The sequence below is a fragment of the Pelodiscus sinensis genome, chromosome 15, assembly GCF_052426305.1.
Source record: "Pelodiscus sinensis isolate ZL-2025 chromosome 15, ASM5242630v1, whole genome shotgun sequence".
NCBI classification, from domain to species: Eukaryota; Metazoa; Chordata; order Testudines; family Trionychidae; genus Pelodiscus; species Pelodiscus sinensis.
The window spans coordinates 4,744,154-4,766,287 of record NC_143066.1 but is presented as its reverse complement, the minus strand read 5'-3'; the positions used below and the strand labels follow the sequence as shown (position 1 = coordinate 4,766,287).

Sequence of the window (22,134 nt, the reverse complement as noted above, 5' to 3'; positions counted from 1 at the left end):
GTGGTGCGTGGAAGCAATGCAAACTAAAACGCAGGAAACGCACTGTGGGATCCTTTTGCCTAAAAGGTGCAATACAAACAAAAGTCATAAAGCAGTGACAGCCCAACATTAGCCAGCTATTTTGAGACCAAACAGGGCAGCTAATAACCCTTCCATTTTCTCTGCAAACGCTAAAAGCAACAAACTTGCTCTTAGTGTTGAAATGGCCAATTCATTGACACAATACAGACTTAAGGAAAAGGGGTAGTAAAGCCAACAGACCCAGCCAACGGGGAATCCCTTGCTCCCCTCAGCCCCAACCCCCCCGCTTAGTTTAAGGAAAGTCCCTGAAAGCCATAGTACTGAAGTGTGAGTTTTACACCATTTCCTCTCTCAGCTCCCGCCTCTCCCCCCCATACAAAAGGTGTACAGCTGGGAGAAAGCAGACAGTGCTAAAACAGAGAAGGGTCGAAATGGCATGATGCCATCATTGGGTCCTAGATGAAGCAGAGCTTAGCCACACCTGAGAATGAGCCTGTGCTGTGTTCTCCAGAGGATGTTTATAATTGATATTCTGGCTTTATGTCACTCAGCAGCTTTGCCTGCTCCCTGAAGGCTTTTGGAGAACATCTGCTTTTTATTTTTAGAATGCCATCTACTCAATTATGCACCAATAGCAAACAGTTCTAAAAAGCTTGTGTTAGTTCCTGCAAGTCCAAACGCAGGGTGAGAATGAAGGAAAAGAAATGCTACTGTCATCTTCCTGAGTAAGCAGCTAAAAGTGCTCTCTGGCACTAAGGAACATGTCAAAACAACCACAGTTACAGCAGTGTGAGAACTGGTCAGATTAGCTTACCATAATGGCCTTTTCTGGCCTTAAAGTGAAAATGTCTGGCCCAATCTGGTTTTCCTTTATAATCTCATTGTTTGTGTTTTAGAACAACAGTGCATGGCTGTGAGATTCACACTGGGTCCTATGAGAGCGCCTGCCAGCAGTCTCAGAAGGATACACCCTAGAAAATGGGAGAAAGAGCAGCCCAGCTTTATTCCCATGTTCAAGGCAGAGTCCAGGGTTGGAGGCAGTTCTCAAAATACTGAATATCAGGCTAGTCAAGGGCCCAGAAGAGATCCATAATTGCCTCCAAACTAACATGAACCATACCACCTTCTCAGACAGCAGCCCTCCTCTCTCTCCCGCTTTTCTAGTGCGCCCCCAGCAATACTTTCCCACTGAGCCATGTGAAGCTTTCCACTCACTCATGCTGTCCGCACTAAACCACACAACAGCCAGGACAAGAGATTCTGGGATGATCTAGGACTGGAAGACTTGGGGCTGTCTCATGAAAGACTCTGCAGATAGAATAAAAAAGAATCAGATCTGCTAAGCTAGGTAAGGGACTGTGTAAAACAATGGTCCCCCAAACTGAGGGACACGCACCCTAGAATGTCCAGACAGTGTAAGGGGGTGGGGCCAAAGTCAGCCCCCAGGGAGTACAGGGGCTCCGCATCCAGCTTTGCTCCCACTCCATCCCCAGCTGCAGCCCTGGCTCTGGCCATGATTCCCAGCCCCAGCCGCCGCAAGCAACACCCAGCCCTTGGCCCTGACCACAGCCCCTGGCTCCCAGGGAGGCACAGACAATTTCCAGGACAGGAACAGGCGGCATGCCACAATTTGTCTGAGGACCACTGGTGCAAACTGATGCTTCCAAAGGGGAGATTCCCTCATGGATACCAGCACAACTGGGGAACAGAATGATTAGACTGGCAGACAAACAGGAGAAGAGAATTTAAACAAATGTGTGACAAGTAGGGATGTGAAAGGTTAACCGGTGGGGGCAGGAGCAGCTTCTTATCCCCGCGGACCCAGGCACGTCACAGGCAGGGGCTGCTCTGGCTGTCCAGAGCAGTCCCTGTCCACAGTGGAACCGGGTGTGTCATAGGCAGGGGACGCTCCGGCTAGACTGCTCCAGCCCAGCCAGGCTGGAGCAACCCGCCCTCCCCCCCAGTGAGCAATCAACCAATTAAACAGAATTTTACATCACTAGTGACGAGCCTATGAAGTTCTACTGCATCCTCCTGTGTGCAGCACCCAATCGCAGCCTATATTTCCAGAGCCAGTCAATTTCATTGGGAGAGTACAATTGCTTTCAGCGCCAAAATCTCAGCAGGATTCCTAGAGGTACCTTCACGAACCTGACAAGAGGGGAGATGTTCATAGTTTATACATACTACCAATGCTCTGCAAGCCACGTTCAGGCTCCAGAATTGTACAGGGTTTTTGACTTTACTGTCAAGACTACAAAAATAGGAGTCCTGTGACATGTTAAAGACTAACAGATCTATTTGGGCAGGAGCTTTTGTGGACAAAAACCCCTTTGGTAGGTGCAAGGGTTTTTGCCCATGAAAACAGATGCCCAACTAGATCTGTTGGTCTTTAAGGGTATGTCTAGACTACATGCCTCTGTTGGCAAAGGCATGTAAAATAGGCTACCCAACACAGTCAGTGAAGTGGGGATTTAAATATTCCTGGCTTCATTAAAATAAAAATGGTTGCCGCACTGTGCCGGCTCAGCTGATTGCTGGCACAGCGCAGCAGTCAAGACGTTGATCGGTCGACAGGGGAAGCCTTTGTAAACCTTGTTCCACGAGGCATAAGGAAGCAGTCGACAAAGGCTTCCCCTATCGACCAATCCGCGTCTTGACTGCCGCGCTGTGCCAACAATTAGCTGAGCTGGCACAGCGCGGCGGCCATGTTTATTTTAATGAAGCCAGGGATATTTTAATGAAGCCAGGGATATTTAAATCCCCGCTTCACTGACTATGTCAGGTAGCCTATTCTACATGCCTCTGCCAACAGAGGCACGTAGTGGAGACATACCCTAAGAGGACACAGCACTCATTGTTTTGCAGATACAGATTCTCATGGCTCCCTCTCTGATCCTTGTCATGATTAGTTTCTTTAGCAGGCTGCCATCTGCTTGGTCTGTTCCACAGTGTGACAGAAGGGCAGAGCCTTATTTCTTCTAGCCCATGGAAAGACATATCTGTTATAATGTCTGAATTCTCTACTGAGTACACATGCTAAAGCCACTGGGCAGAGGTTCCTCTTTGGAATTACAAGCGGAGGGTGACTTTAAAAGAGGAGAAATGTCTGGGGAACCTTACGAAGACAAACCGCCCAGCTAGACAATGAAACAAAATTGCTTTCAATATCATAGAATCATAGAACTGGAAGAGACCTCAGAAGGTCATCAAGTCCAGCCCCCTGCTCTAGGCAGGACCAATCCCAACTAAATCAACCCGACCAGGGCTTTGTCAAGCCGAGACTTAAACACCTCTAGGGATGGAGACTCGACTACTTTCCTAGGTAACCCATTCCAGTGCTTCACCACCCTCCTAGTGAAATAGTTTTTCCTAATATCCAACCTGGACCTCTCCCACCACAACTTGAGACCATTGCTCCTTGTTCTTCCATCTGTCACTACTGAGAACAGCCTCTCTCCATCCTCTTTGGAACCTCCCTTCAGGAAGTTGAAGGCTGCTCTCAAATCCCCCCTCACTCTTCGCTTCTGCAGACTAAACAGACTTAACTCCCTCAGCCTCTCCTCATAAGTCATATGCTCCAGCCCCCTAATCATTTTGGTTACCCTCCGCTGGACCCTCTCCAATGCGTCCACATCCTTTTTGTAGTGGGGGGCCCAGAACTGGACACAATACTCCAGATGTGGCCTCACCAAAGCTGAATAAAGGGGAATAATGACATCTCTGGATCTGCTGGCAATGCTCCTCTTAATGCAACCTAATATGCCATTAGCCTTCTTGACTACAAGGGCACACTGTTGACTCATATCCAGCTTCTCATCCACTGTAACCCCCAGGTCCTTTTCTGCAGAACTGCTACTTAACTGGTTGGTCCCCAGCTTGTAACTATGCGGAGAAACTAAATGATTTCTTTGCTTCAGTCTTCACGGCTGAGGACGTTGGGGAGATTCCCGAATCTGCACCGTCCTTTGTGGGTGGTGAATCTGAGGAACTGTCCCGGACTGAAGTGTCATTAGAGGAGGTTTTGGAACAAACAGAAAAACTTAATGTTAACAAATCTCCGGGACTGGATGGCATTCATCCAAGGGTTCTAAAAGAACTCAAATGGGAAATTAGTGAGCTATTATCTGTGGTTTGTAACCTATCCTTTAAATCGGCTTCTGTACCTAATGACTGGAAGGTAGCCAATGTGACACCAATATTTAAAAAGGGCTCTAGAGGCGATCCTGGCAATTACAGACCGGTAAGTCTAACTTCAGTACTGGGCAAATTAGTCGAAACAATAGTGAAGAATAAAATTGTGCAGCATGTAGAAGAACATAATTTGTTGGACAAAAGTCAACATGGTTTCTGTAAAGAGAAATCCTGTCTTACTAATCTATTAGGGTATGTCTACACTACCCCGCTAGTTCGAACTAGCGGGGTAATGTAGGCATACCGCACTTGCAAATGAAGCCCGGGATTTGAATTTCCCGGGCTTCATTTGCATAAGCGGGGAGCCGCCATTTTTAAATCCCCGCTGCTTCGAACCCTGTGCAGCGCGGCTACACGGGGCTCGAACTAGGTAGTTCGGACTAGGGTGCCTATTCCGAACTACCGGTACACCTCATTTCACGAGGAGTAACGGTAGTTCGGAATAGGAACCTAGTCCGAACTACCTAGTTCGAGTCCCGTGTAGCCGCGCTGCACGGGGTTCGAAGCAGCGGGGATTTAAAAATGGCGGCTCCCCGCTTATGCAAATGAAGCCCGGGAAATTCAAATCCCGGCTTCATTTGCAAGTGCGGTATGCCTACATTACCCTCCTAGTTCGAACTAGGAGGGTAGTGTAGACATAACCCCTTCAAAGAACTCTGAGGGTAACAAACATGCGGACAAGGGGGATCCAGTAGATATAGTATACTTGGATTTTCAGAAAGCCTTTGACAAGGTCCCTCACCAAAGGCTCTTGTGTAAGTTACATGGCCATGGGATAAGAGGGAAGGTCCTTTCTTGGATTGAGAACTGGTTAAAAGACAGGAAACAAAGGGTAGGAATAAATGGTAAATTTTCAGATTGGAGAGGGGTAACTAGTGGTGTCCCCCAAGGGTCAGTCCTGGGACCAATCCTTTTCAACTTATTCATAAATGATCTGGAGAAAGGGGTAAGCAGTGAGGTAGTAAAGTTTGCAGATGATACAAAACTGTTTAGGATAGTCAAGACAGAAGCAGACTGTGAGGGACTCCAAGAAGATCTCACCAAACTGAGTGATTGGGCAACAAAATGGCAAATGAAATTTAATGTGGATAAGTACATCGGGAAAAATAACCCCAACTATACGTACAGTATGATGGGGGCTAATTTGGCTATGACAAATCAGGAAAGAGATCTTGGAGTTATCGTGGACAGTTCTCTGAAAACTTCCACACAGTGTGCAGCGGCGGTCAAAAAGGCAAATAGGATGCTAGGAATTATTAGGAAAGGGATAGAAAATAAGACCCAGAATATGTTACTGCCCCTGTATAAAACTATGGTACGCCCACATCTTGAATACTGTGTACAGATGTGGTCTCCTCACCTCAAAAAAGATATTTTGGCCTTGGAAAGGGTTCAGAAAAGGGCAACTAAAATGATTAGGGGTTTGGAACGGGTCCCATATGAGGAGAGGTTAAAGCGACTGGGATTTTTCAGTTTAGAAAAGAGGAGACTGAGGGGGGATATGATAGAGGTCTATAAAATCATGAGTGGTGTGGAGAGGGCCGATAAAGAAAAGTTATTTATTAGTTCCCTAAGTAGAAGAACTAGAGGACACTAAATGAAATTAATGGGTAGCAGGTTTAAAACTAATAAAAGAAAGTTCTTCTTCACACAGCGTGTAGTCAACCTGTGGAACTCCTTGCCAGAGGAGGCTGTGAAGGCTAGGACTATAATAGAGTTTAAAGAGAAGCTAGATAATTTCATGGAGATTAGGTCCATAAAAGGCTATTAGCCAGGGGATAAAATGGTGTCCTTGGCTTCTGTTTGTCAGAGACTGGAGAGGGATGGCAGGAGACAAATCGCTTGATCATTGTCTTCGGTCCACCCTCTCTGGGGCACCTGGTGTTGGCCACTGTCAGCAGACAGGATACTGGGCTAGATGGACCTTTGGTTGACCCAGTACGGCCGTTCTTATGGGATTCTTCCGTCCTAAGTGCAGGACTCTACACTTGCCCTTGTTGAGCCTCATCAGATTTCTTGTGGCCCAATCCTCCAATTTGTCTAAGTCACTCTGGATCATATCTCTGTCCTCAAGTGTATCTACCTCTTCCCCTAGCTTAGTGTCATCCGCAAACTTGCTGAGGGTGCAATCCATCCCCTCATCCAGGTCATTAATAAAGATATTGAACAAAACCGGTCCTAGAACTGAATCTTGGGGCACTCTGCTAGAAACCGACCGCCATCCTGACATCGAGCCATTGATCACTACCCGCTGGGCCTGGCCTTCTAGCCGGCTTTCTATCCATCTTACCGCCCGTTTATCCAATCCACATTCCCTTAACTTGCTGGCAAGAATATTGTGGGAGATCGTATCAAAAGCCTTGCTAAAGTCAAGGTATAAAACATCCACTGACTTACCCACGTCCACGGAGCCAGTTACCTCATCATAGAAGCTAATCAGATTGGTCAGGCACGACTTGCCCTTTGTGAATCCATGCTGACTATTCCTGATCACTTTCCTCTCTTCCAAGTGCCTCAAAATGGATTTGTTAAGGATCCCTTCCGTGATTTTTCCAGGAACCGAGGTAAGACTGACAGGCCTATAGTTCCTTGGATCGTCCGCCTTCCATTTTTTGAAGATGGGCACTACATTTGCCTTTTTCCAATCATCCGGGATTTCTCCCGATCTCCACAACTTTTCAAAGATAATAGCCAAAGGCTCCTCAATGACATTTGCCAACTCCCTCAGTACCCTTGGATGCATTAAGTCCGGACCCATGGATTTGTGTATGTTTAGCTTTTCTAAATAGTTTCTAACCTGTTCTTTACCCACCACGGGCTGTCCATCTTCATCCCATCTTGCGTCACTTAGTGCAGAAGTCCAGGGGCCGACCTTGTCCGTGAATACAGAGGCAAAGAAAGCATTGAGTACTTCAGCTTTCCACACATCATCTGTCACTAGGTTACCTCCTTCATCCATTAGGGGCCGCACACCCTCTCTGATCACCTTCTTCTTGTTAGCATGCCTGTAGAAACCTTTCTTGTTATCCTTCACATCCTTAGCCAGTCGCAATTCCATTTGCGCTTTCGCCTTCCTGATAACCCCCCTCCTATTCTAAGACCTCTGGCTAATATTAGAAATAGCATTTTCTTTTCTTGGTTAATATAACAGAGAGAGTTTTATGAAAGCTTAAGATCCCCTCAGAATAGTGGATGATAAAAAATAATGGATTTTTCTAGAGCGCCGTTCAGACTGGAAGCATTCAGAAGCACAGTGTGGAGCTATGGTAGGAATGTAAGCAGATATTGTGCATGGGACAATAGCTCAAACAGGCACAGTTTAATTTTTTTCTCTCTCACTAGTTGATTCAGGCCTCAGACTTGAGAACAGGGTCATCAGACTGATCACAGTTTTCATTCTCAGCAACGCTTCTCCTGCGGCAGGTGGAGCAGACGCAATATTCAAGCAACAGGAACATTGCACAGCTCTTTGCACAAAGAAGTCAAAAGCAGTTTGTGTGAACATGTTTTGTCACAATTTGACACAGCCTTGTTTTACACCTGTGGTCTGATGTGGAAAACTGGATAATAAGCAAAAGAAACCTCATTCAATAGGTACAGGACAGGGTATATTATTTAGTGCTGTTAGAATCTTGTGCACAGTCATACAACTTTAGACAAATATTGTGGAAGACAACAGATGACTGTGAAGACAGCTCCCATTAAAAGTGAGACAGCACGTGTTTAATTGCAGAATCTTTGTAAAATTCTCTTTCTAGCCAAGCTAGATGAGTTTTCTAGATAAATCTGTAATATTAGACTATAAGCATTCAGATGTCTCAGCTAGCTGACAAAACTGTCAGATGCGCTGCTGCAACTAGTCCCCAATCAGCAACAGAAATGCCTCTTATTTGTCTGCTCCCAAGACAGGAGGAGGTTGGGGAGTTGCATTTCCTAGCCAACTAGCCAAAGCATTAAATAAAAGGTTGCTCTGAAACTCATCAAGAGGTAAAATGGATCCATATGGAATTTGAATATATATGTTGAACTTCTCTAGTCTAGCACCCCGGGACCTGACTGGTGCCGAACCGGGGAATTTGCCAACCCATGGGAGGTCAATATTGTCTAGCAGCATTACCGACTCTTTCACTGCTTGCTAGGTTTTTAGAAGACACTGAGGGGTAAATTAGAGCTAAATAACAGCACAGACATGGAGAACCAGGACTGATGGTTGTAAACAAACTTTATAGGACTGCAGGATATTTGGCCACACCCATGATATAAGTGGACATCAGGCTAACTAAAATAATGCGGGACCACCGATGCTGCTGGTTCTTGGACATTGCAGGAGCAGAGAGTGCTGGACTAGGTATTCATAAGAATGTAAGATTATGGTACAATAACTGTCTGCCTACAAGTTGCAAGTGAGTTTTTATTACATGCTAGATTCTGGCCTCCCACGCTAAAAATCTACCAGAAATATTTTTGCTTCAAAACTGAGACTAGATAGAATATTTCTGCAGAATTTGAAGTGAAGTAGAAATGGTGCCTGAAGTATGACATCCTAAAAATCAGAACACAAGTGTTTGCCAGAGGTCACATTTATTTTTATTTTTCTCTTGGTCATTTTGCAGCCAACGCAGCCAAGAGTGAAATAAATTCTTGATTTACTGGACTCCCATGAGTAGGATGTAGAGCCAGAACAGATATTTAGTGGCTTGAAGACTAACTGAAAAAGTTATTAATTTTTGAATTTGTAATGTAGCTTACATACACTGTAGGACTGGGGAAACTTTAAGATTTCACTTCAAAAAACCCAATCTCTAGCTATTGCAGAGACTGACGCCAAAACACAAGAGCACCAATCAATAGGGGCAAAAAAGAACTCATCAGCCAAAAGGTATGAGAGAAGGGGGCCAAAAAGTCTCCTAAGACATGCAGGTGGCATTCTCCCCAATTAAGACCTCACAAGAATCCTTCAGAAGGGGACGTTGCCCCATATCCCTGAAGCCTCATGTTCTCACCTAACTCCCACAAAGATAACTAATACCTGGTACAAAGTCTGGCTCAATGAAAGTCACTGGGTTTGAGACCCGACTAAGGGAACATTGATAGCAACCATAGTCACCGTCACTGATGCCCTTTCAATGCTGCAGCATGCTCTAACTTCCACTGATTTTTATGGGCGGATGATTGGGTTCTTGCCATGCTAAAGTCAGCAGACCGACTCCCACGGACTCCAACCATTTTTGGATTAGGCCCCCACTGTGTGCATTCAGTATTATTTTAGCAACACTTTTCATTTATTTAGCACTTTCCATCCAAGGATTTCAAAGCACGTTAAAAACATTAATGGATTAAAGTTCCCAGCACCCCTGGGATGCATGGTAGTTATTGGTAGTTATTATACTCACACCAGGAGAGGCTCAAAGCCAAGCTCACAGGGGGAGTAAGTGTTAGAGGTGGGAACACACACACACACACACACACACACACACACACACACACACACACACACACACACACACACACACTCTCTCTCTCTCTCTCTCTCTCTCTCTCTCTCTCACTCACTCACTTCTTCTCTTCATAGCTATACATGTATTAGAAGAAAGATTATTTTCACCTTTTCTGGCTTTATAAATTGTTTATAACTAATTGAGATGTGGCTAAAATGAAAGCCTTGTAAGGCTGGCAATTTTGGCCTGCCATCAGCATGGAAGTGGTTTATTTTTGGCTTTTTTGTTTTGTTATCCTGTTGTGTGTAATAATTCAGCATGTCTAAGCAAGGTGGTTTCTTGACAGGCTCCTGCTAGCACATCCACAAGACTTCTGACAGATGTCGAGATGGCAAGCACTCTTGAAGTCAATCTGTTCAAATGAGTTGTTACAAAGGGCCTGGACTTCTCCTTTTGGCAGCTCAGGGGCCCAACCCATGAGAAGTTGGGGCTTCCCTTACTCCACTGACTACAGCAAGCATGTCCACCAAGAGAACTCATTATATTCCAAAAGGAGCTATTCGTCCCTGCATTCAGCACCCTCTAATTTGCTGTATAATTTCATCACTTCTCCTGCTATAGGCACTGTTACCGCAATGCTCCTTCTGTGCATGGAAACAATGGCAGTCTCCAAAATGCTATTGTGTGGTTAGCTGTTACGTGAAACTGAAGGACACCTGTTTCTGAAACACATTGTGGCCCAGCATCGTAAACAGCCAAAGCCATTAGGGCACCTCAGTGCTGATCACTAACGAACTTCTATCAATAGGCACCCCCGTCCCCAGCTCCATACACATACTGAAAAAAAAAGCACACTGAAGGTATAGCCTCATTTTGCCCAGGTACTAAATGTCTGGTCATTAGCTTTATGTGACTGTATTTTGTTTGGTCAAGATCTTGAAAGATTGAATTGTGAAATGGGAAGTTTAATCTTCTAGCAGTCTGTGCAGTTACTCATACAAATCTGGCTGTTGTGCATTCAAATTCAAGACACTATAGTTGTACTAAAAGAATTTCTAAAATGTCCCAAAAGCAGCAAAAATAAAATAGCCAAGATAAGTACAAATAATAATACTTTGTACATCCATAATACATCATCTGGGGATCTCCAAGTGTTTTACCAAGAGTCAGCCATTAATCCTCAGCATACCCGCATAAAACAGATCAGTATTATTACTATTGTTTTGCATGGAAGTAAAATGAGGCACAGAGTGGTAGGTGACAGGGCCAAGTAGACACAGTAAGCAGAATCCAATACAGAACCTAGGCGTTCTAACATCCCCTTCTAGTTCTACCCTTAGATCACACATATGTGATCTAAGACCAACCAGAATGGGATCTGAAGAACAAACTGTAAGAGGCAATGCGTAAATGCATTTTGTAACAAAATTACTTGCTTATCACATTTCATTTTCACGGGACATGCACACCCCACCCTCAGCTCATCTACAATCACTTCAAGCACATGCAGCCATGTACCACCAACGTCTAGGCAATTCCATTTTTCACTTGAGTTAGCCTCTCTCCAAAGCAGGCTCTTCAGCTGTTTCCCTGTTAGTGCTGAATCCCCTCCCATAGTTAATGGTGGCCCAGGGCTCACATCTATTTAACAGTTACCTAGCCCTGCAGTTGACACGGTCCTAGCAGACGAGCCTATGCTACAACAGTATCGCTTTCCCCCAGTACTGCACAGCACATGTGAGAGCTTCATTGGCAGAGACCCTCTTGCCAGTCATGTCTGGTTGAACTGCATTTACTGGGGTTCAAGAGCAAAGGTAAATTAAAAGGTACTTTCCTTGCTGCAGGTTTAAGAACTGTAGGATACTCTTCAAACAGTTTCTAAGTGGCAGCATTGTACCCCCTGGGTTTGTTCATTATGTGAAAGTAGAAAGAATTATACTGTAAGAAAAAGATGAATTGTGCTGTAATAATTGAATAAGTTAAAGGAATTCTGTTTGTCTTTTTAAGAGAAAGAAGAAAAGTATGTTAATGTTGATTGTAGGTATGCAGATCAAGGTGCTAGCCAATTTGGGCCTGAGTTTAACAGGAAAAGAAACATTAAGTGTTAGGAAACAATTCCAGATAATCAGGGAGATATAGCCAGGAGATTGCTGTGTGCTTAATATTGAAATGAAGAGTACTTGAGTAGCCTCACACTAATTATGTGAAGTTTTGCCCCCCTTTTAATCCTGTTAATTTTGGCTTCCTTTTGACTGTATAAAATCAAGGGGTTTGAACCTTGTAGGGTACTCACATTTTCTCCATGCATTTTAGCAAAGCTTTGCTGAAATAAACAGAGCAGTCTGCCAAATCTGTGAGTCCTGTCTGACTTTGACAATTTGGAGGTTCTACTGAGATGGCAACCGTCTTCGCTGAAGCTGTGTGATCCCTGACTGTCTTGCAGGACTACCGTGGCAGCCGGCACCTGGGCATTTAGCCCGAGCGGTCCTCCGCCAGAACGGAAAGGTGCACAGCCACAGCGAAGTCTACGCCATCGAACCTGTTGGTTCCTGCTCTGTTCTGGTAGGGATCCCGGGATCTAACATCAGGACTCTGGTCAGGTAATTATTTTGTCCGGACTGAGGACTGTCTTGTCTCTGTGTCTATCCGTCTTCCCTGTGGTGTGAGTGAGTCTGGGAGCCATCCCTGTCCAGGGACTGGCCGACCAAGGGGCTCCTGTCCCCGCGGTCTGTGAGACTGGAATCTGCACAATCGCAGCCGCACCGCACCTTGGATAAAATCCTTGGAGTGAACGCAAGGGCGATTGAGGCAGTAGCCTGTGGGCTTCTTTTGTGTGTTGCACCGGGCACCGCTCTGACGAACCCGAATTTCCTCCTGGTGTGATTGGTGTATGAAGTCCTCCTGTATGGGTAACCAGACGTCTAAGCAAGGGCAGTTCCCTAAAGGGACCCTGGCTCAGTTTATATATTTTAGAAAGGGTCCGGACTCCTGTAAATTTCTGGAAAAATGATCTAGATTGACTCTGGGGGGATCCCAAAACTCAGTGGCCACTGTTAGGATCTTGGAACAAAGACCAAGTGGATGTCTTAAAAGACAAACTTGGCCTTCCCAAAAACTAAATTGGCTAGAGGAGAGGTAGATTGCTTCATGCAGTGGTGGGACGAGGCAAATCTTAAATGAACTGAATCGAAGCTCGCCTCCCTTAAAAATTCTAATTATAAGAAAAAAAGCTTTATTGGAAACCTCCTCTCCCACCACCAGACCAAGCGCTTCCCTTTACCCCGTCCTCCAAGAAAACTCAGACCGGTCCCACTTGAAGCTATAAACCCTGGACCCACACGGAGCTCCACTCGATTTTAAAAGGTTTTCCAAAGCCCCAGGAAAACCCTACCAAATTTGCAGAGGAATTTTGCTAGTGTGCAATGCCTATGAACCCTCTGAAGCAGACCTCCTGCAACTGTGTAAGCTACTTATAACCCCGTAAACAGCAACAAAGAAAAAAACCCGGGCAACTATCACACAGACTGACTGATGGTTTTTGTTTGTTTGGTTGGTTTTTTTGGATTTTTTGGGGGTACAGCAACCAGGTAAAAATGGACAGGGCGCTGTGGTGCATGCGTTTGTTAATAGCCTCTTATCTGCTATTAGCAGTATGTTAAAGCAAATAAGTGTTGGATGGGAGGCCAAGACCATGGACAAATTGCAAGCAGTGGCAGAGCATTGCCACTGCACTCTAAAAGGAAAGAGAAGCAGTCCTCACAAAAGTTGATAGCTCTGCAAATACAGCATTATTCAGGGCAGGGCAGACAGTACTGGGAATGGGGAGGGTACCAAGAATGGGGATAAGGTCACAGAAGGGGTCGTGGCACCGGGTTTTTGGGATTTAGAGGTTTCAGCTCCGGTCATATCCACCCTGTGGGAACAAGGCATTATTGTCCCCTGTTCCAGCCCCTGTAACACCCCTATCCTCCCAGTTCGAAAAGCTGATGGTAAATCATGGCGGTTTGTTCAAGCTATTAACTGCATTGTTGTACCCACCTTTCCTGTAATCCCTAACCCAGCAACTATTCTGGCTTCTATCCTGCCAGATGCAACTCATTTTACTGTTATTGATCTGTGTTCTACTTTCTTTTCTGTCCCGGTTCACCCTAAGTTCCAGTATCTTTTTGCCTTTTCTTACAAGGAGCAGCAGTATGCTTCCCAAGGGGTACACAGAAAGCCCGTCTTACTTTTCCCAAGCATTAGCCAAAGACCTTGTTAACCTGGTCTTCCCCTCTGGGTCCACATTGGTCCAATGTGTAAATGATCTACTCCTCTATTCCCCTTCATTATCTGCCTCAGAAACTGACTCTTTAGTGCTTCTCACTGCCCCCCCCCCCCCCCCCACCTTAGGGTTACCTGTCTACTGTAAGCCCTTTACCCTTTTCTGCCACGAGCAATCTGGTTGTGCACTTAGGGTTCTTACTCAGGAGCATGGTGGCAAAAATCGTCCAGTAGCTTATTTCTCTGCCACCTTGGATCCTGTTGCCCAAGGTCTACCCCCCTGTCTGCGTGCTGTGGCTGCCGCGGCACGCCTAATTGAAATGTCTGAGTCCCTTGTCCTCCGCTCTCCTGTTTCTCTCATGGTCCCTCACTCTATAGATACTCTCCTGCTACAATGTAATACAGCTCACCTTTCCTCCGCCCGCCTCACTTTTACTGCTTTCGGCTTTGCATATCACCATAAAGCGCTGTTCTCAACTGAACCCTGCCACTCTCCTTCCTCTGTCTAATGACGGTGAACCCCACGACTGCCTTGCAACTGTCTCTGCTGTCACCGTCCCGCGCCCTGACCTTTCTGATGTCCCTGTCTCTAACTCCGACCTTGTGTTATTCACTGACGGTTCCTGCTTTAGAGATAGCCAAGGTCGTCTCCTCGCAGGATACGCTGTGGTATCACTCTCTGAAACCCTAGAAGCTGTGCCTTTACCTTCTGTGACTTCAGCACAAGTTGCTGAACTAGTTGCCCTAGCTCGCGCTTGCTTTCTGGCTGAGGGACGCTCCACCACCATTTATACTGATTCTCGATATGCTTTTGGGGTTGTACATGACTTTGGCACCCTCTGGCAAGCTCGGGGTTTCCTTACCTCTGCTGGTACCCCTATCAAGAATGGCCCCTACATTGCTGCTCTCCTGTATGCAGTTTTACTCCCATCTGCATTAGCTATTGTTAAGTGACCTGGTCACTCCACAGCAGATACTGATGTTGCTAAGGGTAATGCTGCCATAGAACCTTCCCCCGGTGCGTTTCTCGGTTCCCTTTCTGTTTCTGTACCACCGCCGTCCCTTTCTGACCTCACCCTGCTCCAAGACTCTGCCCCAGAAGCAGAAAAAGACTCCTGGGTCGCCCAGGGTTGCTCTCTACACCCTGATTCCCTTTGACGCTCGCCTAGTGGTGCCTTTGTGGCCCCCTTTTCGCTCTACCCAGCTCTGGCCGCCCTGCTACACGGCGTTTCGCATGTCGGAAAGGAGGGGATGGTCTCTGCTGTAACTAAGGCAGGATGGTGAGCCCCACATTTCAGCTCTTTTGCAGCTCACCACTGTGCCACCTGTACCACTTGCCAAAGCTACAATGTTGGCAAACATGTAAAGGTAGCTCACGGGTTCTGGGGCCTGCCCCAAGCACCGTTCTTGCATTGGCAGCTTGATTTTGTACAAATGCCTAAGTGTCAACGCTATGAATTCATTCTGGTTATGGTATGCTTATTTTCGGGCTGGATTGAAGCCTTTCCTTGTTGCAAAGCTGATTCACTGTCTGTTGCCAAATGTTTGTTAAATCATATTATGCCTGCCAAAGGAATTCCTGCCACTTTGTCCAGTGACAAAGGAATTCCTGCCACTTTGTACACATTTTACTGGACAACTTGTTCAGCACCTGGATCGTGTATTACATGTCACGCACTTGCTGCACTGTCCCTACCACCCACAGAGCGCAGGTGCAGTTGAAAGACGAAATGGCATGCTAAAAAAAATAAGCTTGCAAAAATTTGTGACTCTACAGGGTTAAGCTGGCCAGCGGCCTTACCATTGGCCCTTATGGAAATTCGATCCACCCCATCCCAAAGACATAAATTAAGTCCTTTTGAAATTGTTATGGGGCGCCCTATGCGAACAATGACTACCATTACTCCAGTCTCAGACTTGAACTTGACTCACAGTATACTCCTACAGTACTGCAAGGGACTAATGCAAGCTGTAAGTCACTTCCATTCACAGGTTTGAGCCGCCTGGCCAACCGAACCCACCTCTGACGCCTGCCACACCCTCGAGACAGGTGATTGGGTCTACATACGACACCACCAATGAAAACACGCCTTGGAACCCCGGTGGAAGGGCCCACATCAGGTGCTGCTCACTACCCAGACGGCTGTTAAGCTATCCGGCATAGCAGCATGGATACATGCTTCTCAGTGTAAGAAGGCACCACCCCCAGCAGACCAGTCATCGCCTCAGGACCACGCAGAGTCAATTTTGACTCCAGAAGAAGACGTAGAGGAACAGCCTGCAATACCTTACAACCTACGTTCACGTAAGGGTTGCCTGAAGCAGACGACAACCAAAAGCAAGGCCCAAGAAGAAGCAGCAGTGAGCCTAGCGCCTGCTGCCTGGTGGACATAAAACCGTGACTGCGGTTCCCTCAGCTGAGGTTGTCAGAACCAAAAAGGGTCTTGCCTCCAGCATGTGCCTCTGGTGGGGCCTGTTCCTCGGCTACTGGTGTCTTAAGGTCTGGGGAATCCACAATGACAATGACAATTCTTTTATCCACCAGCAAGTATGGATCGCTCAGACCCTTAATATCTCTAATTGCTGGGTCTGCAGCCACATCCCAGCCCACTCACAAGCTGGTGTTCCTGTCTTGGCAATCCCACTTAATTCCCCAGGCCTCACCGGAGGACCTCATCCATTTAACAAGACATGGAACAGTAATGACACTTGGGAAGCAGTAGGAATAAATGTATCTAAATGGATAAGCGTGGTGGAGGGAAAAGGTCACTGGTGTTGGGTGTGTAATGGGACAGGGCTGAATCTGGGGAGGAGCAGTTGTCTTCAGCATATTGTAACCAATGGTGTATGGGATTATTCAAACAAGATTGAAAAATGGAGGACCGGGTATGGGGATATGAATTTTTTTCTCAACCTGGGATCAAACAGGGAAATCACTCTCCTGCTCCCGCTACAGCCATCCTAGTGAGAACAGTACAATCTTTCAATGCCATGCAAATAACACCACTCCCCGTAAGGAGAATCACCTTGTGCCCTTCGGGGGATATTACTCCTCCTTTATAGACATCTATATGGCAAAGGGGTGCAACCGACCCTTCCCGGCTTTGATAGGGCATCATTGGGTCTGTGGGACAAAGGCCTATACCACATTACCAGTTAACTGGTCAGGTATCTGTTATCCCGCCCAACTCTTCCCACAATTTCGAGTGTTAGAGTCCTTCCCACGAGAACGCCTCCGTAATTTTAGGCGAAAAAGAAGGGACTTGTCGGATGCCCAATGGTATGTGAATCACATAAGCCCTTTAACTTGGGAAGAGGCTATTGGTGGTTCCTTTATCCCATTTGGGGGAGTAATACATCATGCAAAAAGGCTTCTGAGGTTACAAGCAGTAGTTGAAATCATGGCAAATGAAACTGGAGAAAGTTTAAGGGCCCTGGCCAAAGAAACGGGAGCGATCAGACAAGTGGTCCTCCAAAACCGTCAGGCATTGGATATAGTGCTGGCAGCAAAAGGAGGGACCTGTGCTCTCATTGGCAAAGAATGTTGTGTATATATACCAGACAACACCAATGATGTAATAGATCGCGCTAACTACTTAGAGAAGATTGCATATCTTCCTCACGAAGAGCCAAGTTCCCTGTGGAAATGGCTGAGTAACTTGTTCAATTTCACTGGCATAGGAAACTGGTTGTTTCAGGGAGCCCTGACTATCCTATTTGGGATCTTAATGATTTTTGTATGTTTTCAGTTAATCTCCTGTTGTATCCAAAACTGTGCAAAACATATCACACAGCTAGCTACCCCTCACCAGAGTGCTAATCTGATGATTTTAAATATCACTGATGAACAGAGAGACAAAGAACGGTTAATGCAAGAAACCCAGTAATTGTTGGTCATAGGCGAAGCTTGACCAAAAGGAGGGATTGTGAAAGTAGAAAGAATTATACTGTAAGAAAAAGATGAATTGTGCTGTAATAATTGAATAAGTTAAAGGAATTCTGTTTGTCTTTTTAAGAGAAAGAAGAAAAGTATGTTAATGTTGATTGTAGGTATGCAGATCAAGGTGCTAGCCAATTTGGGCCTGAGTTTAACAGGAAAAGAAACATTAAGTGTTAGGAAACAATTCCAGATAATCAGGGAGATATAGCCAGGAGATTGCTGTGTGCTTAATATTGAAATGAAGAGTACTTGAGTAGCCTCACACTAATTATGTGAAGTTTTGCCCCCCTTTTAATCCTGTTAATTTTGGCTTCCTTTTGACTGTATAAAATCAAGGGGTTTGAACCTTGTAGGGTACTCACATTTTCTCCATGCATTTTAGCAAAGCTTTGCTGAAATAAACAGAGCAGTCTGCCAAATCTGTGAGTCCTGTCTGACTTTGACAATTATATGTTTCAAAAAATGCGTCACTCTGTCCTAAAATCAGGGCTGGTGTTTTTAAGATAAGAGATGTCAACTGTGATTCTCCCTTCATGCAAAAAAATGTAGATTTGCGCAATTTTTCTGACTGTTAACATTAAGATTTTAATCCAGACAATCCAGATTCTTCTTACTGTAATTCTAGATATTCTTTAAGTGACAAAATATATTCTCTTTAAAGAAGAAGGGACTCCAAATAATAACCAGCTGCTGTGATGCTGCTTTTATCCCACAGAAGTTAAAATGGTGCAGACCACTCAAATGAATAGGACATCCCAGGAAGTCAAAATGCACTGGCATTCTGTAAACATTCCCTGAATGTATCCCAGGCATTTTGCAGCTCTAACGAAAGTAACAAATGTGTATTTTGTTTTTAGTGCCTTCACACCTAATTTTAATACCCACAGCCTTTATAAAAGGAAGTAAAAAAATACCATGCACCCAACCAAGTGTATAATTGGAGCAAAAGAAAAGATGGCAAAAACAAGGAAATACAATGGAAAGTTGGCCACATCCGTTTGTATCAACAGAAGTCAGCTTTTAATTGGGAAAATATTTGCTTGGCTATATTCAATGTCAAAGAGTCTAAAACGAGCCGTGTATTTATGTACAAGACTTCGGATGGAAGCAGCGCTCCTTAGTTTGGAAGGATTCCTCAAAAGGTCGGAACCAGTCCAAATCATTAGTAACAAAACACACAAGGGCATTTCTAGTGCTACTGGGAAGTTTTCACTGGCTGTCACTGTGAAGTATCACGCCTTTAGGATATAAACTCATTGCTAATGAGGTACAGGTCATTTCTCACCTGACAGGATTTCTTAAGGACATGTTCAATCTGTTAGACATCTGTGCAGAGCATAAGCCCTGCATTTATATTAAATTGACTAGTCTCAGCTAGAGCAATGAGTCATTATGCCATTGGGAACATATGGTCTCTACGGGATGTAATAATTCACACCCTTCTGGAAATTGCACCTTTAAAGAGGCTTCCAATGAAGAGAGCTCTTGATGGGCCCAAGGAGAAGTGGTTGCACTGGAACACTCACTCATCCCGGATTTTCACTTCACACGTTCATCACTCTACTCTCGGACATGTTCCTCATTAAGTGCCCAACCCTGAAGTCAAATAGACTCCTAAAAGCTGTAATTTGGCCAAAATGGTTAAATGATGCCCAATTTCAAAGCAACAACCAAGTGCTCTTTTCAAATCTCCCTAAAATTGACATATTCTTGAATTTTAAACTGGCTTGAGTTGTGCAGAGATGTGTGTATGCAGACCAAACCCGGTCACCAATTCATTAACCAGGTGCCTTGTGATATATGCTTCCGTAGCCAAGGGATTAGACAAATACACAAAGGGAAAGGAGATACATAAAAAAATTGTTTTGTTTCATTAACATTTTTGGGATTAAAATGAGTTCTGTTTTGCAGCATGTTCAGATGGAAATTAAAAGAGCTTCAGGGGGTAGCCGAGTTAGTCTGTTACAGAAAAAAACAGCAAGCAAATAGTCTGGTAGTACTATGGGGTATGTCTACACTACCACCCTAGTTCAAACTAGGGTGGTTAATGTAGGCAACCGAAGTTGCAAATGAAGCCCGGGATTTGAATTTCCCGAGCTTCATTTGCATCTTGCCGGGCGCCGCCATTTTTAAATGTCCGCTAGTTCGGACTCCGTGCCCGCGGCTACACGCAGCACGGACTAGGTAGTTCGGATTAGGCTTCCTATTCCGAACTACCATAGGTGTAACGGTAAAAATGGTGGTAAAAATTCAAATCCCGGGCTTCATTTGCAACTTCGGTTGCCTACATTAACCACCCTAGTTCGAACTAGGGTGGTAGTGTAGACATACCCTTACAGACTAACAAAACATGTAGATGGTATCATGAGCTTTCGTGGGCACAGCCCACTTCTTCAGATGACCGAAGTTATGACTAGGGGATAAGAAAACTCAAAATAAATAGGAGAAGGGAAGGGGGAAGAAGAGAAAGATGTTCTGTAGCCCACCCCCCACCTCTATACATAAAGTATCAGGAAAAAGGATGCTAAATCTGAGTAGATAAAGATCAAAGTCAGTGGATAGATTGGTAAGGCAGGAAGGATACCATTCAGAAAGCTGTTAGCACCTTCAGTGATAAAGGGTCCACCATCTTGATTAAGTTCGGTAGGGATCTGGAATCCTATTTTCGCCGCCTCCGCCTGAAGGAATATTTCCAACACACCGATATACAACATACTGACCTCACTGCTCCCCCCCGGCAATCCCACAAGAAGGCGGCTTCTATGTGGACCCCCACCAATGGACGTAATGAAAATCTGGACTTCTACATCGACTGCTTCCGCAAACATGCTCGAGCTGACATTATCAGCATACAACAACATATTACATACAACCTCAGTCATGCAGAACACAATGCTACAATTTATTTCCAGTTTTCTTATCCCCTACTCATAACTCCAGTCATCTGAAGAAGAGGGCTGTGCCCACGAAAGCTCAGGATCCCCTCTACATGTTTTGTTAGTCTAGAAAGTGCTACCAGACCATGGAAATTAAAGACACTTTGAAAAATGGTAGAAATTTGCGTAGATTCACTACAGCCCCAGCCTCCAATGCAATGCTGTGTTATTACCTCTTACAGCAATTCTTCCCCTAGACTTCCTTGGCTACCACGCATTCCAACTGGTACCACACAACCTCTGTCAGAGGGTGATTCATGCATCACTGTCTCTTCAGCTGAGGAAAATGATATATGAATGGGCATCTGCTGCACTTCCTCCTAGAGTCCTCATCTGAAGAAGCCAAGTTGGTGCCAGGCTTGGCAGCTACAGGTGGAGGAGGATGAAGTCGAAAACCTGGGCCTAGAGGAGTTGGTTCTAGGGATGTTAAAATACATTTACACGCGGTGGGGGGGAGGGGCTCCACGGGAACTGGTGTGTGCAGGGAGCCGGTTTTTAAGAGGCAGCAGTAGGGGGAGGGGGAAGGCAGAGGCCAGTACTTAAAAGGCTGGCTCCCCACAAGCACCAGCTCCCATATGCCCCCCACCTCGCTCTGCTGCCTCTGATACAGCATGGGGGGGGAGGAGGCTGTGTGTAACCGTAAAGGTTAACACATCTAGTAAACACATTTGTAGCCAGTCGTATCGGATGCCAGAAGATAACATGGCATGGGGTATGAACCCCACACCTCCATACGTACACATAGGCATGTGCAACACATTTCATTAGGGTGTGCACCCAAAGAATTTTTTCTAAATGTACTCTTTGACCCCCATTAGCCATGCCTCTGGATGTAAAACTTTTGGGGCAATATGGATACTTGACCAGAAATAAAAGGTGTCAGGTGGACCCCTCCCCCCAAGACTTTTCCCACCATCCTCTTACCAATAGGGATTAGTTTGGCCCTCACCAAACCCCCCTCATGCAACTATCCTGCAATTGCATGAACCCAATGTGTGGGACATTAACTCAGGGGGTGGAGAGGCTGGGGGAAGTGTTCCCTCTTAAGAGTTTCCTCCCATGAACAGAATAAATTTTGTGTTGTGCACCAGTACTGAGTTTGTGGCTTGTTTGGATGTGCCACTGTGGCACCCAAGTTATTAATAAATATCTTATGAACCTCTACCTTTCCCCTCTGCTGCCATGTCTCCTCCCCTTGCTCCATCAGCTCCCCTGGTGCCTGCTGCACCCCCAACCCCTCACCCACCTCTGCTGTCCTGACTCCTGCCCTTCTCACTGCCCTCAGCCTTCCTGAGACCTGACCCCCTCCACCAGCCTCTCTCCCCCCTGTGCACACTCCTCC

General features: G+C 45.6%; 2 protein-coding genes across 3 annotated transcripts in view; one reads left to right on the top strand and one right to left on the bottom strand.

The window, feature by feature from the left end:
- IFT38 (intraflagellar transport 38) overlaps positions 1-22,134 on the bottom strand; it is a 104,625-nt gene that overhangs the window by 69,956 nt on the left and 12,535 nt on the right. The gene's annotated exons all lie outside the window — the stretch shown is intronic.
- Positions 15,269-18,275, top strand: LOC149523534 (uncharacterized). Its single transcript, XM_089782210.1, is given in 2 exon segments — positions 15,269-16,818; positions 16,820-18,275. Coding segments are annotated over 2 exon segments (1,431 nt in total). The 5' UTR covers positions 15,269-16,371; the 3' UTR covers positions 17,804-18,275.